We start from the raw sequence: 16,873 nt of genomic DNA on the forward strand, positions 1-16,873 counted from the left end.
AATCTAAGTTTAAGTTCTGTGCAGACCAGGTGGGTCCTCACTTAACTGGTTAAAACGTGAGCTCAGTCCGTAAAAAGGTAGAAACCCATGAACAAACACAACACATACAGTAAACACACACACAAACACACACACACTTGGGGCCGTGACCTGTGAGTGTTTCCCCGCCGGTGTCGTGACGTCAGCCGGCCCGGTCTGCGGTCTGCAGGGCTGGTTGTGAGGCGCAGCGAGGTGTCGGGATCGCTCGTTCTGCTGGAACAGATTTTTATAGGTTCTGTCACACTGACCTTGTACCTGCGTCCTCGTTCACTTTTACCGTTCCTGCTTTAAATGTCTGTGTGTGAGTTACAGCATCAGCAGGTTATTACTGTTGTGTTATTCAGGATCCTGTCAGCTGTTTATTTCAGAAATAAAGGGCTACAGAACATATATATATATATATATATATATATATATATATATATATATATATATATATATATATATATATATATATATATATATATATATATATATATATTGACCATGATTCCTCTCGGTGTGCGCGGCCCCCAAAGGTAGCTTCTTCCCCACCTCGGATTTCGGTGCCCAGCCATGTCTCCTCAGCGACAGATAGTGTATGTGTGTGGGTGTGTGTTTGTGTGTGTGGGTATGTATGTCTGTCCGTATGTCTATATATGTGCGTGAGTGTGTATGTAATTGTGTATCTGTGGGTTTTCACTGTGTTTTGTATTGTTTTGTTTTGTTTTTATCCTCTGTGAGGCACTTTGTGTTACTGCAACATATGAAAAGTGCCATATAAATAAAGTTGATTTGATTTGATATATATATTATATTTATAAAACGGAAAGGTGAAATCCGGCGATCTGATTGGTTGTTAACCGTGGTATAATGAGCATATACCACGGCTACTATTCTAAAGCCTTATCACAGCATAGGCTATCACTCCGCGTCAGGCACGTATGACTGTTGTTAAAAAATGGACTCAAGTAGTTGAATTCACATGTTTAAGGTTGACTTTCACCTCCGGGGAGAGTTAACAATGGTAGAGGGGACTGAGCACTGACTTTCACCTGGAAAAAAAAGCAGAGGAAAAGACGAGATGCAGAGCTAACTTGCAGGTAACGTCTGGAGAGGTGGGACTATTTTTTTCACAGTGGGGCTATTTTATTGGATAATATGTATTTCTGGTTGAATAAAACTATATCAAAGTGATTGCGTATTCCTCTTTCATATTGTCATTATTGGTAACCGCTTCGCGTCGGGCCGAAGAACACCCCCCGTATATGTATATACCACGGCCTGTCGTGATATATTGCTTAAATATATGTCTCTGTTTCAGAATAAATGTCGGATCATTCTCCCAGAAATAATAAAGATCTATTAGGTGCAGATTTTTAATTGGACGGTCCATACTGTGCAGAGGATGCCCCAGTATGAAAGTCTATAAATTCAATAGGAATCATATATGAAATAAGAAGAGTTAGAATATCAAAATAAGTGCAAGAGGCAGAGGAATATAGATCACCACTGTAATTTGTTCCTTTTGACACCATTTTCCCCACAAACCAGGACTGGCCCGGATTCGTTTCTAATCAAGAAATCATGTTTTATTGATTGAGCCCCACAAACATTATGGGAACATGACCCAGTTTCCCTCTTCATCTTTGTTTTGAAACAAACTAACCGTTAATTTAGCCAGAAGTTGAATAACCGGAGACCATAACTGTTTCTAATTTGATACATCTCTGTTTATAATTTAGCAGAGAACGTTATCTCCGCCACAGAGAGCTGTAATAAGTTGAGAATCCACCCTTTTGTTTGCACACTTTATGTCTGGGAGACACTTAATTAAAATTGACAGCAGGAAACAAAACAGACTTTTTTCCCGTTAGAAGAACTAGTTTCTTTGTCTTTTGGATCTCGCCTCCTGGTTGGTAGTTTTCTCGCTGTGCTTCTTGTGTTTCAGTCCGTCCTCTCTCTCTGTGTCTCTGTCTCTCTCTCGCTCCACGCCGCTCCATGCATCACAGCGTATAGGCCGGCTGATTAAAAGCCCCCTGTCAGAGGTGAGCGGCCATTTTGTTGCAGACGAACTCGGGGCCGGCCTGATTGGTCGGTTGATTTGATTTGCCGCTTAGTGCTCAGTCACTTATTTATCCTCTGTGCCTGCCATCATTAAATAGGAAGCCTCTCCTAATCAGATATCTGGCACACACACACACACAGAAACACACTCACACACATAAACACCCTCTCTGATCACATCAGTCACAAAGTGTGCTTTATTGGATTAATCCTGCAGTTGAAATGGTTAACACACACACACACAGACACACACAGACACACACACACACACAGGAGGAGCAGAGTCCATCTCATGCATCTCATTGAGCTGGTATCATGTTCCATAGGGTGAAAGAGAAGAAGTGAGGCTGAGTGCTGCTGCCCATTTAACCGGACAGGAAGTCAGCAGCAGTCATTAGACCCATGATGTGGGGATAAATACAGGGTGTGTGTCTGTGTGTGTACAGTGTGTGTGTGTGTGTGTCAGGGCCTGGTCACACTGATATTAATGACAGACAAATCACTTGTAAAGACTTGTGACTGACAGGGTTGTACACTGCAAAAACTCAAATATCTTACCAAGAATATTTGTCTTATTTCTAGTCAAAATGTCATTTCTAGTCAAAACAAATCTCATTATACTTAAAATAAGAAACATTGCATAAAACGTTGCTTGTTTTTAGACACTTTTTACTTCTTTCAAGCATATTTTCACTTGAAATAAGTAGAAAAATCTGATAGTGGACCAAGTTTTTCTTCCTTATTATATTATAAGCACAAAAAACTTGCTTTCACTGGCAGATTAGTGAAAATTATCTAAAAGCAAGTTAATTTTTAGGTGATGAGTCTTAGTTTTGACTAGAAATTAGACATTTTGACAAGAAAAAGGACAAATATTCTTGGAAAGATTTTGAGTTTTTGCAGTGTACAGTCAAAACGAAACAGTGAAATGAAATGAAAACTGGAGTGAGTGAGGAGCGGGGGCGTTGCTCTGACTGCGGCGGCGGTGGTGGTGGTGGTGGGACGACGTGGTCGTGTTGTGCTGTGTTTGTTACGGGTGGTTTGAGCTGCAGACTGATGCAGAAGTGGGTCTTAAGCACCTGTTTAAAAGGAGCTACATCTGCGAGCTCTCCTAACAAGTGCACACATATGGCGGAGCCGGACTCATTTGCATATAGCATGTAGGTGGAGGCGGCACTTGGCAACTGCCTCACTTTGGTCATTAGGTAGCTCATGAATATGGAGACGCTGCATGAGGAAGAGAGCGCCGTAAACACGTTTCAGTTCCTGGAAGAGGCACAAACACGCTCTGTTGTTCACACGCTGATGTAAAGATGTGAGTTCTGAACATTATCACAGATGAGGAAGAGAAATGTTGGCTCCATAATTTCCACTAAAGGTGAATTTATACAGAGAGCTGCATCATCAGAGCAGGTCACAGCTGCAGGGAAAACACCAAAATCTCCCCAATATCAAAAGTCTAAAGTTATAAAAAATGATATGAACATTAAATCACCATTTTATGTTAATAGATCGACCCACTATCTTCAGTTTTTTTCTATTTGAAGGAATCAATATGTTCAGCTCCTTTGAAATGAATTATTTTTACTGAAAATACATTAATAGCACCAGGTTATCACAGTTATTCATATCTTCCTTTTGCGATACAATCCTTCACTTCTGACTTTCAATTTTGGTCTTGTGCTAAAATGTCAGGATACTTTTCAATCTTTTATGTTTGCATAAAGTAACTTTACAACACAATTAACTGGTTTATGGTTCATAATTATTGATTTTAGGTAAATTAAATGTATTCATTGCCGGTCAAAACCGGTTTTCTGACTGGTTGTGTGTACGTTGATGGTAATTTTCTCAAATCACCAGTTTTAATTTGTAAATTAAAGGGAAAAAATGACTGATTTTATAAGTGAAACCAGTGCTCTTAGGGGGGGAAAAAGTTGGATTGATTAATGGACAAATCACTGGACTGTCCCTGTTTCAAGCTAATGTAGTGTTTATCATTGTAACCATGACAACAAGGTCCTCTTCCCCCGACCAAAGTTGTTATTTCAGCCCCAAACTTTAATCTCTGCCTCAACCAAAACAACTTATTTTTGTCCCTTAACCTCCCAGTCCTGCCTTCATCTTGTGCCCTCATCTTCCTCTCTCTATCCCTTCATATTTCCTCCTCTGCTCTCTCTCTCTCTCTCTATCTTCTTTTTCTTTTCCTTGCACTCACTACTCTCTCTCTCTTTTTTCCTCCGTTTGCTTATTGATTAGCCAAACACTTTCTTTGGGTCCATGTTTTAACAAGCAGCCCTTGGTTCAGGGTTAGGGACATGAAAGGCAGTGCACTGCTGTCACAGCTCCTGGTCTTGTCCCTTGAGGGCCACCGTAGGCCCGCAGTAATGACTAGTCTGTGGAACCGGGGTCCTTGGAGTCCTCTTTACATCACTCCTTCCCCTCTCCCTCTCCTCTCCTCTCCTCCCTCTGTCCCTCTCTCTCATTCTCACACTCGTTCCTGCGCTGTAATTGGAGTTTGAGCTTCGATATTAAAAAAATATTCCCCACGTCAGTTGACCCCTGAACTCAGAACAGTTATGGTCCACGGAAGAGAAATACTGCTGTTGTTTTTTTTTTAGTGTTTGTGCCACAATGTTCAGGTTGTTTCTCCGTTTATTTCTCTGTGTTAGAAAATTCCCATCTGTAGTAATTTTTCAGACGCTGCTGTATTTCCTTCTGTCTCAGGACCGGCTCAGTACTGTCAGTACTTACCGTCATCACATCATGTTGCTCCAGCCTCCACTTTAAACATTTGTCTTATTACATTAGTAACTTGTAGCTGTCTAACGTTACACTCACTTTAAATGTTAGAGGCGAGGATACATTTCAGTCACATCCAATGAGACTGTTTAACTCAGAGCTGCTGCTTCCTGTTCCCCCTAAAGCGTCTCAACATGACTGAGAGGAGAAAACCTGACCAGCCGACCACACAGACGTCAGAGTTAAACCTTTTCCACCTTTCGACGTCCTAATTCGTGACAGATTTCCAGATCATTTGGTCTAATTCTGCTGTGACGACTTCAGGATGACTCATGTTCACTCATCATGAGCTGTCAGGATGTCGCACATGTTCGACTGAACTAAACCCTTTTAGAGCTGATTGCACTTGTTAGCTTAGCAGCATTAAGGCTATAAAGGAGCCACGAGGCAGCTGTCTCTGTAGGAGCCGCTCTATTTAAACCAACACTGAGAAACTTTTCAACCTTCGTATAATATTTTCAGAACTTTTGTGATGGTACATCGACTTACAACAGATTGAATGACACCTCTGTCATGAAAGTTCTTTAGTATTGCTTTAAGAATATATAAGATACCTAATTTTGTGATATTATATTATTATATCTGTAGTTGGGTGAAATGTCATTAATAGGAATTAAAGGCAGCTGTGCTCTAAGCGTGTGTTAAGTACTTGTTTTGCAATTTTAATGATATTTTTCTCTGTATCCAGCACCATTAAGATTTTGTGGATGACTAACAGAAGTAAATAATTTAACATGAAGTCTCAGTTGTCCAACCAAACTGTCACACTGTGCATCAGCTCTTTCCTCTGAAAACACTGTTTTTAATGCAACTGTTTCATCCTGCAAAACTTTATCCATTTATCCTGAAAAAAACAAACAGAATTTAGTTTGTTTTGAGTTGTAGCTTGAGAAAATAGCATAGAATGAATTTATTATCATTTATTAATGTTGTGACGCAGACTAAGAGCTGAACGTTACACAAACAGAGCAGATTTCTCAGGACTATTATCCTCTGGTGCACTGTGGTCGTTTGTGCAGTACGTGTGCATTAAGCTTTCAGCGTGTGTGTGTGTGTGTGTGTGTGTGTGTGTGTGTGTGTGTGTGTGTGTGTGTGTGTGTGTGTGTGTGTGTGTGTGTGTGTGTGTGTGTGTGTGTGTGTGTGTGTGTGTGTGTGTGTGTGTGTGTGTGTGGCTCTGCAGTGTTGTGGCTCAGGCAGGACAGAAGGGTGTGGTCCAAACAGCTTATTGATTATAGTTGTGTTTAACGACTGCAGTTGCTGTAAATTGAAATGATGGCTGTTGGCTGGAGCTGGTGTGTGGCTGGACTGTGGCCTGTGTGTGTGGGTGTGTGTGTGTGAGAAAAAAGTGTGTAATGTGTGTATGATGTTACTAAATCAAGTATAATGTTCACAGTTTGTTTTGTGTCTGAACTGTTATGGATTGTTGCTTTAGTTTTTGAGCGTCACTGGAGGTTTTTAGTTTATTTGCAGTTTATGTATTTTCTCTGTTGATGTGTGTGTGTGTGTGTGTGTGTAGGTGTGTTTGTGTGTGTGTGTACATCCATAATAAGCGTTCATATTGTCAGGGGGTAATGATGTAAATTGCTGCATGGGAAGCCCTGAATGCAAAGCCAGGCTCTTTTCTCCCTGATGCCTGTATTAATGTTGTGTCCCTCTGGACCACAATCAGCTTTTCTGCAGGTTTTTTCTCCGTCAGGCCGTTTTACCTGCTGCACAAATGCCGGTAAACCTCTTAAGCCCATTCTGCCCCATTTCTTTCTCTCTTCCCCCGCCCAACTAGTCTCAGAGGACCGGACAAAGACAAAGACACAGCCTTTCTAGCTATTAGGGGCCATTTAAAGGTATCCCCATGTCGAACATGCTTGAAATATATTGCTGTCAAATGTATTGTGATCTGTGTTTTTTTTTTGTTTTTTTTTTAAATATATTCCATGGCCCAGTGTCGCTCTGGGCTTTTACTGATTTTTTAAAAAGATCTTTTTAGCGTTCCACCTGTCGCGAGGATCAGACGATGTCACGTGCTAATTTGCACATCAGTGGCCTCGAGTGCTCCACCCTCACATTGTCAGAAAGTTTCTTATAGACACGTGTAAAGACTTTGAGGCCCTTTTAAAGCCAATTAAAGTGAAATCTACGACTTCTCACCTCTCAGCGTAAAATGGAAATGAGTAAAGTGCAGGTTTCATTGACAGGGTTGATTTTCTTTTTTCTTTTTTTTTTCTTTTTTCATGAAACAGCTCACAGAAAAATGTCTGAAGTTAAACTGCAGTGTTATTAAGATCATATTAAGTCCTGAAATTGGTGCTCACACAAAAGAGAAACACTTGACGTTGAAACAACAAAGTGTCACAATTGATCCACCACAGAGATGATGTTGATGTGAACATCACCCAATGTCTGCAGATTTAAACTCTAGACAGTGGTGTTTCCAGTATTAAAATAAGGACTAAAACTTTTTACTTGTTTTTTTTAATAACTTGTGTTGTTTGTGTTAATACTTCAGCTAGAGGAAAAGTAAATGTTTGAAAAATACTGATTGGGCAAAACATGCCATGTAAAAACCACTTGAGTTTGTGTTTGATGACACGTTACTGAGTTGGTTTGTTTTGTTCTGTTTTTTTCTATGAAATTAATTGGTTTTTGTTGCTCATTTTTAATTTGGCTATTTCTGTTTGCACATTATGCAGATTAATGAAAACACAGGAGAGTTTGGTCACATCATCACCAAAACATAAACCGAACCATATCTTAATACTGGAGGTGTAAGACCAGGAAACACCTACAAACTGTGGGAAAATACAAGTGACCTCTGCTGTTGTGAATGTGCTGAGGATTAAACATCCTAAATCACATCTTTCTTCCCTCCCTCGTTATTGCATCATTGCCCCGGGCCGTTATATTTTAGCTATTTGACTAATTATTGTCTCATTTCCTTGAGGGCAACACACGCTTTAGCAGCAGCGTGCGGCTCTTGTCAAAACAACTGCACACTTGCTCGAACCTGCTCAGCAGCTGTGTCGTCTTGGGCTGACGCTTGTCGGCTCATCTCAATAAGCCAGCGTTGCGTTGCGGCGTTGACGCGCATCAGAGCTCGAGGAAACTCCGGCAATTTCAACACATTTATCCTCCACATCAGCACGTTCTGGACACTTTATCTCGACAACTTCTTCTGTCTGTGCCGATCATCTGTAGAGTGCTAACGGCATCAGGAGATGTGAAGCTGTTCACTGTGTGTTCCAACCTGCAGCCTTTCACTAACAGTTTCCTGGAGCTCACGTCAGTCCTCGCTGCATCTGGGCCTTGATTTTTTTGCAATAAAACTGTTTAAACCAGTTGTTATCCAGTGTCACTGTTAGTGGTCGTCAGCCTCCAGCCTCTTAGATTGACACTGCCAGGCTCTGCTGTGTGTTTCCATCTCAGTATGAACATCTTCCTCTAACAGTGCAGAGACACAACATTGGGAGGTTGTGAGCCTCCCCACAGAAACTCTGCTTTGTGTCGCTGCTACAGGGCAGAGAAGTGAATGGAAAATCAATTATGTCGGTAATAAATAATCCTCTTAACGTGTGGGAGTTTAAACATGAACTACAATGGCTTTTCAGGAGTTTTACATCGCTGAAGGCCAAAACTTTGCTGTCGAGCAGCAGGGTGCACACACACACACTCCTCAGTGTCAGTGCTCAGAGTAAGAAGATCATGTGTAGCTCTGTCTTGACTTGAAGGTTGTGGGTTTGATTCTCATGTTGACAGAGATGGCACCCCGGGTAGTGGCCCCCGTGGCAAAATGTCTGCAAGGAAATTTTCTGGTCTTGTTTTTCCACTTCTGAATTTAGTTATTTGTATGCTGGTGAACGGTGACCTCTGTACGGAGTGATCTGGTTTGTCTATGTAAGAGAACACGTTGGTGTTTTGGTAACGAGGTTTGGCTGGTTGTGTCATTCTGAGGTTAGGGTTAATCCCAGTAAGTACCAGGACATGACTATACACTTACAAGTTACTAAATACAACATTATATCCAGGAACAAAATCTCTAAAGGCCCTTACACAACAGGGACCTGACAAATAAAATATGTGAATTTGTGAAATTTAGTTACTGGGTACAGATGAAGTCTCTTGTCCCAGTGATGATTCCTTGCTCCAGTGATGATTCCTTGCTCCTTGATCTTCTCTTGATCTGGAAATAATTCACTGCTCTTATTTCTGTCTGTCATTGAAAATCTATTAGTGATTGGATGCTGTAACTGACTGCTCTTTAAATAGTCAGCAGCACAGTTTTATACCAATATTGACAGACAGATAAAAACGTAATTTCTTAGAAAGATGATCTTTTATTTCCCCATCAAATGATTAGTAACTCATTTTCCTTGAGTTTATTTACAATAATCATTAATTGAATTATGTTTTATTCAGACCACTCAGTTTCCATCACTTTTCTCTGTAGTAAACATCACTTTTATGAATAAAAAATCCCACTTTATTTTCAACCACAATGTGTTGTTTTTTTTTAAAGATGAAAAATGATGGCAGGATATCACAGGAAATCAAACACATTTAAACATTTAAAAGACTGTTTTGTTTTGTTTTGTTTTGTTTTTTCAATGTTTATTATTCAGGAAAGAAAGAAAGGAAGAGAAAAAGAAAAGAAGGGAAAAACTAAAAGGAAAAAAGGAGTCCGTTCAGATGACATTGGATGAGGCCTCTCTGCTCCTCTTCCACCTCTGTGGTTTCCTCAGCCCCAGAGAGTGGCGGACCCTCTTCCAAGTTGACCTCTGTGGGGTGGAGGCCACGTCCTCTTGGAGAGGCTGTTCGTCGCCCCTCTCCGGTGTGGAGGCCATGTCCTCTTGGAGAGGCTGTTCGTTGCCCCTCTCCGGTGTGGAGGCCATGTCTTCTTGGAGAGGCTGCTCGTCGCCCCTCTCTGGTCTGGAGGCCATGTCCTCTTGGAGAGGCTGCTCATTGCCCCTCTCCGGTGTGGAGGCCATGTCCTCTTGAAGAGGCTGGTTGTCACCCCTCTCTGGTCTGGAGTCCATGTCTTCTTGGAGAGGCTGGTTGTCACCCCTCTCTGGTCTGGAGGCCATGCCCTCTTGGAGAGGCTGGTTGTCGCCCCTCTCTGATCTGGAGGCCATGTCCTCTTGAAGAGGCTGCTCATTGCCCCTCTCTGATCTGGAGGCCTTGTCCTCTTGAAGAGGCTGGTTGTCGCCCCTCTCTGGTCTGGAGGCCATGTCCTCTTGGAGAGGCTGCTCGTTGCCCCTCTCCGGTGTGGAGGCCATGTCCTCTTGGAGAGGCTGCTCGTCGCCCCTCTCTGGTCTGGAGGCCATGTCCTCTTGGAGAGGCTGCTCATTGCCCCTCTCTGATCTGGAGGCCTTGTCCTCTTGAAGAGGCTGGTTGTCGCCCATCTCTGGTCTGGAGGCCATGTCCTCTTGAAGAGGCTGCTCGTTGCCCCTCTCTGGTCTGGAGGCCATGTCCTCTTGGAGAGGCTGCTCGTCGCCCCTCTTTGGTCTGGAGGCCATGTCTTCTTGGAGAGGCTGCTCATTGCCCCTCTCTGATCTGGAGGCCATGTCCTCTTGGAGAGGCTGCTCGTCGCCCCTCTCTGGTCTGGAGGCCATGTCCTCTTGGAGAGGCTGCTCGTCGCCCCTCTCTGGTCTGGAGGCCATGTCCTCTTGGAGAGGCTGCTCGTCGCCCCTCTCTGGTCTGGAGGCCATGTCCTCTTGGAGAGGCTGCTCATTGCCCCTCTCCGGTGTGGAGGCCATGTCCTCTTGGAGAGGCTGCTCGTCGCCCATCTCTGGTCTGGAGGCCACATCCTCTTGGAGAGACTGCTCATTGCCCCTCTCTGGTCTGGAGGCCATGTCCTCTTGGAGAGGCTGGTTGTCACCCCTCTCTGGTCTCGAGGCCACGTCCTCTTGGAGAGGCTGCTCGTTGCCCCTCTCCGGTGTGGAGGTCATGTCTTCTTGGAGAGGCTGGTTGTCGCCCCTCTCTGGGGTGGAGGCCATGTCCTCTTGGGGAGGCTGGTTGTTGCCCCTTTCTGCCTCGAGCTCTGCAGTCGGCTCACGGTTTAGTGAGAGCTGACTGTTGAGCAGAGCTCTCAGCTCCTCTAGGTCTTTCTTCAGATCCAGGTCCATGTCTGATGTTTCTTGTTGAAGTAAGCAGATCTCTTGGGTCATCTTTCGTTGGAGGGTGTCGACCTCAGCCCTAAGGTTTTTCTCCAGGAGCAGGACTTCTGTCACCGTGGCAGCATGAGCCTCAATTTCTGTCTCCAGTTTATGCTGCAGGTTCTCGGCCTGCTCTCTGGTTGTGTGGACGTCGGCTTCGTAGCTCAGGATGTCTTTTTGGTATGAAGCTCTCAGTTTCTCAATTTTGTTTTGGAGAGCCAAGTTCTTGTATCTCTCTGCCTCAAACTCTGTGGTGAGCTCAGAGTTGATTGAAAGCTGAGTTTTCAGCTCCTCTGACTCTTTCTTCAGAATGAGCTCCATCTCTGATGTTTTCTGTTGAGCAAGGCTGATCTCTTGTTTGAACTTTTGTTGAAGGGAAATGATCACAGACCGCAGATTTTTCTCCCGGAGCTGGTGTTCTGTCACTATGGCAGCATGAGCCTTAATTTTTGTCTCCAGCTCATGCTGCAGACTCTTGGCCTGCTGTCTGGCCCTGAGGACTTCAGCTTCATACCTCTGAGCGTCTTGGTATGACGAAGCCCTCAGTTTCTCCAGTTCTTCTTGGAGAGTCATGTTCTTCTGTTTCACCGCTTCAAACTCTGTGGTGAGCTCAGAGTTGATTGAAAGCTGAGTTTTGAGCTCCTCTGACTCTTTCTTCAGAATCAGCTCCTGCTCTGATGTTTTCTGTTGAGCAAGGCTGATCTCTTGTTTCAACTTTTGTTGAAGAACAATGACCACAGACCTCATGTTTTTCTCTCGGAGCTGGTGTTCTGCCACCTTGTCAGCATGAGCCTTCATTTCGGTCTCCAGCTCATTCAGCCGGTGCTCGGCCTGCTGTCTGGCCTTGAGGACTTCAGCTTCATACTTCTGGATGTCCTGGAATGAAGCCTCTTGTAGAGCTATGTTCTTGTCAGCCAGTCCACAGTTTAATGCGAGCTGAAAATTTAGCTGGGTTTCCAGCTGCTGCATCTCTCTCTTTAGAGCCAGCTCTTGCTCTGATGCTTTTTGTTGAGCAAGGCTGATCTCTTGGGTCATCCTGAGTTGGAGGGTGTCGATCTCAGTCCTCAGGTTTTCCTCCAGGAGCTGACATGTTGACAGTGTGACAGCTTGAGCCTCCCTTTCTTTCTCCAGCTCATGCTGGAGGTTCTCAGCTCGCTGACTGGTGGTGTAGACTTCATCTTCAAACCTCTGGGTCTCTTGGTATGAAGCTCTCAGTTTCTCCAGTTCTTTCCTAGTCTCTTTCTCTCGGTTGATGCACATTTCTTTCATGCGTTTCAAGGACTTTTTATTGTACAGTGACAATGAAAGCAATCTTGATCTTGATCTTGATTTTGATTGCCGTTTAGCCAACTGCCTTTTGGCCTGCTTCAACTCTTTGTAGAGTTTGAGCGCCCATGTACGTTCAGTCTCGCAGGTGGCGGTCTTGTGAGCCAACAGGATATTCAGAGTGCTGATTTCCTGGTTGAGATCCCTCGACATCTTCATTTGGGCTTTGAGCTTGTTCCTGAGTTGGTGGATATTTAGCCCTTGTTTCACTTCTGAACTAGTGCTCGCCATTGCGTTAGCTTTGAGCGAGTTCGGAAACATAATGTCTAAAAACAGTCTGTTCAGAGCAGCCAGTGCTCTGAACAGACTGTCTGGGTATGTGGCAGCAATGTGTGTGTTATGAGCTATTGTGTTCTCTTCTAGAAGTATTGCCTAATGATGTCACAACAGACACCTGACTTTGAAGCTGTCAGTGATGACCTCACAACAGACATTTTGACTGAAGCTGTCACTGTTGATGTCACAACAGACATTATTATGGTTTTTAAACAATCACCGTTCAATCACCATGACCATATATGGAGAAATGGTGACATCAGAATGGGTGTGTATTGAATGGAATGTTCAGGCTAGAGTGGGTGACATCATCAGCTAGAGTGGTAGAAGTTGTCTGAAATTATCTGAATTTTCTTCTCTTTCCATGCTGCTCCCAGCCACAAATTACACTCTACACAGATGCTTTTTTCCACACTTGTAGACAAACTTGTCCTCTCTCTAACAATGTGTTCAACAAAGCAGAGAGACTTACAGAAATTAAACTGTGAGCCTCTAAGTGCGGCCAGGTCCCTTCCTGCTCCTCATTGACTCTAATGCAAAGATTTTTTGAGAGAAGCAGAAGGGTTTATAACTCCCAAGGATTTCCAAAATATTTACTGTACAAAGACTAAAATCACAGCTGAATGTTGCATAGTTAAGGTGGCGACTACTCAGTTGTGACATAAAGTTACATAAAACACATAGGAATCTCTCACTATTACACTAGCATGACCGTTATTGCAAGATACTTAACATAGTTGTCTAGATTTTTGGATAACAGTCTAAAAGTTATGTCTCTCTATCACCATTTTAATTATTTATTTAACTTCATTTTTAAAAAATATATATTTTAGGTTTTATTTTCCCATTGACTGTCAGAGTCGACGGGCATCAGATCTGTAGCTGTGTACAACACACACAGGGCCACACACTGCACCAACGTGCCAGCACTAAGAACACGATGATGGATGGCGCAGTCAGTGGATTTCAGTGTAGCTGTAGCATCCGGCAGCTCTGGTGGAGTTCAATTGAGCAAAGTGCTGCAGAGTACTGGAGAGCACAAAAGGCCAGAGGCCTTTTCTCACAGGCTAATCTCATAATAACCTACAAACTGTGGTGGTGGCTCGCATTGTATTCTTAGTGTTTGTGTGTCAGAGAAGGTGATAGGGAACATGTGAGAATGTATTTGGCAGAAATAGAATTGTTGGCCTTATGTAAGAGGCCTGAACATTGGCCTCAGGTAAGAAAGATGTTGATCCACTGCTACTGCATCATTTCCACATGCTGCTCTCTAACACAGGTTGGGGGGCGGGGGTGAAGGTTACATAAGGACTTGTTGAATTTTGTGGAATATATATACGTATATTCAGAGTTCTGTGGTTACTGAAACAAAACAGCATCTATTCTGCAGATTTCTAATAGTTAATCCTCCTTAATCACTGTAAGATGTGTAATTAGTAACTCATCCGCCACCTCTGGCCTGATCTGTTTGAGTAGTGTTAACCCCTCTGGTTTCCATTACTGTGTGGAAGTAGACGGAAACAATTAGTCATTTATTCTATTTTTCAGAGACAGGAAACAAACAAAAATTCATACTACAGGTTTACTGTAGCTGAACAGATGGTTTGTCCGACTTTATGTAGGTGTAATCTTAAATCATTGGTCTGAATTTGAATAATAGAAAAATAAACAAAAGTAAGAGTAGAGACCTGACATATAATCATATCTACACACATGCAAACAAAAGATGAGCAAATACATTTTCAGTGTCCAGCTCTGTGAAAGTGTGACAGGTGTCACTGTTGAAAATTAAACCATGATTGCTTTGTTGTGACATCACAAAGTCACAAAAGTCCTGACGGCTGGTTTTAAGGCTCAGTTTCTGAATACAGGCTGTGTGTAGTTCTCTGTGGGCTGAGAACTTCCAATACTTTGACAGTATTAATATTGAGCTGATAATGAAAAAAGACATGGGCATTTTCCTTTTTACTGAGTGAGACCTTTAAGTTTGTGTTAACTTGTGTCTTTTTTTCTGTCTCTGTGTCTCTCTCTACCAACAGATCGCCTTCTCTCAGCACAACAGCATCATGGACCTGGTTCAGTTCTTCGTCACCTTCTTCAGGTAGGTTTTTTTCCTGTCACTGTGTGAACATGTGTGTGTGTGTGTGTGTGTGTGTGTGTGTGTGTGTGTGTGCAGATCATCCATCTGCTCCTCACATGAGCTCCGCTGTTCAGTGCTTCACTTCCCAGAGGCTCTTTGCACAACTGGGCCATAAGCTGGACCGACTGACTTACAGTAGGTGGCAGCCGCCTGCAGCAAGGTCCTTAACCCCTGACTGCTCTGACAAGCCACTGCATCTGCTCCCAGGTGTGAACTGGGTTGGTGAGAAGGAACTAAGATGCTCAGTTTATGTGTAAAAAAAAAAAGTGAATATCTCACTAATGCACCTACAGTAGAAGACACACAAACTGAAATTGTGGAAGAACAGGAGCTGTGTTGTTTTCAGAGCAACGTCCTCTTTGTCTGCAGCAGGATGTTATTAAATAATATCACTGCTTAACAGAAACATTTAATCCTAAAAATGCTTCCGATCCATATGCACCATGATTTCCACCCACAGTCAAGTCTATTAAACGGGACCAGACAGACAAAGCAGGCCTTCTCTTTTTCTTTTTTCTTTTCTTTTCTTTTCTTTCTTTTTTTTTTGGGGGGACTGGTTGAGAGACGTTTGTGTTGCAGCTCCCAGTCATGACAGACTGTGGATCTAATGAGAGAGTTTTTTGGGGAAGAAGTCTGGAATGAAGTCGGCTTTCTTCAGGCAAGATCCTGCCACTCAGAGACGACAACTGTGTGTTTGTTTCTGTCTGTGTGTGTGTGTGTGTGTGTGTGTGTGTGTGTGTGTGTGCACAGTATTTTCTGCATATGTATGTGTGTGTGCTCCTTGTGTGCTCAGTTTGTATGTGTGTGTGTTGCTGTGCTGCCCTGTGAGGAAGTGAGCCGTTGTTGTGCCCTGGGCCGGCTTCTGGACATCAGCGACCTTTAGGCCAGCATAGAGGGATGATGTCATCAGTAGGGGACAGCGTCAAGTTTTGCCGGGAGAGCTCGGTGTTGTGTTTTATTTCTCGCTCTCACTATGTGTGTGTGTGTGTGTGTGTGTGTGTGTGTGTGTGTGTGTGTGTGTGTGTGTGTGTGTGTGTGTGTGTGTGTGTGTGTGTGTGTGTGTGTGTGTGTGTGTTTGTTAGTCACTGCTCTGTTTATGAGTTGCTCTCTTCTGCACTGCACCAGTGAGAAAAGGTTATGTGCTACCACTACAGGGCTGTTTTATTTTTATTTTTTGTCTATTTGTTGTTGCTTTATTTGCTGTTATATAATGTGCATGTTTTGCTTTTCTCGCTGGTAGAAAAGGTAGGACTGCACTTATATAACAGCTGCATTACTGCAATGGAAACACACACAAAAAAACACTTTTTATTTTTATATTTGCAATATAAAATCCTGGAGAGAAGTATCACCAGCTCAAACAACAAAGCTTGTGGATAAATTGTCCTGCTCAGTGACAGACACAGTTATCAACGACATGCAGCAGCTGAAGGAAGTGGAGCATCAAGTCACTGAAGCGCCAGATGTTTTTCTCTGGAGACGGTTCAGAACAAAACAGAGATAAAAGGAAAGGAGAGAGAAACTGGACAGAAGCACGACTCCAGCGGGATAAAACCGCTCTGCGTCTGCTGGAGGTGTAAATGTGTAAATATTCAAAAAAGTTGAAGTTTTAAAAGTAAAAGTCATCATTATCCTGAAGCTCAGTAGTTTTCAAAGTGTGAGGTTATTAACGTTTTAATGCACGAGAGAAGCACTTTAATCTTCAGGTATAATTACTTTATCTGCTGTTGTCTTGTTGCAGCTCAAATCACAGTCGCCAAATTATGCACAAACCTTATTACAGAGCAGCTGATATTCTAAAGCTCCAAGTAATGACAGTGTTTAGATGGAGAAAGAAAACTACCACAGGGACCTTTCACTTTATGAACATGTGAGTGTCGGTTGTTTGCATGTCAGAGATGCAAGACTATATATGTGTGTGTGTTTGTGTTGATATGTGTGTTCCTTTTGGCTCCACTGTGCTGATTTGGTCAGAGCTGGAGAGCCAAAGAGCCTGAGTCATGACACCCGGTGTGTGTGTGTGTGTGTGTGTGTGTGTGTGTGTGTGTGTGTGTGTGTGTGTGTGTGTGTGTGTGTGTGTGTGTGTGTGTGTGTGTGT

General features: G+C 43.1%; 1 protein-coding gene across 1 annotated transcript in view; it reads left to right on the plus strand.

Moving 5' to 3' along the window:
* Positions 1–16,873, plus strand: part of atrnl1a (attractin-like 1a) — a gene marked incomplete at its 5' end in the record, with an annotated part of 302,603 nt that overhangs the window by 170,894 nt on the left and 114,836 nt on the right. The window contains one exon of the mRNA XM_083988807.1: positions 14,675–14,736. Coding sequence (XP_083844933.1) covers positions 14,675–14,736 — 62 coding nt within the window. The remainder of the gene's footprint in view (positions 1–14,674; positions 14,737–16,873) is intronic.

This window comes from Trachurus trachurus (assembly GCF_905171665.1).
Source record: "Trachurus trachurus genome assembly, chromosome: 15".
Taxonomy (NCBI): domain Eukaryota; kingdom Metazoa; phylum Chordata; class Actinopteri; order Carangiformes; family Carangidae; genus Trachurus; species Trachurus trachurus.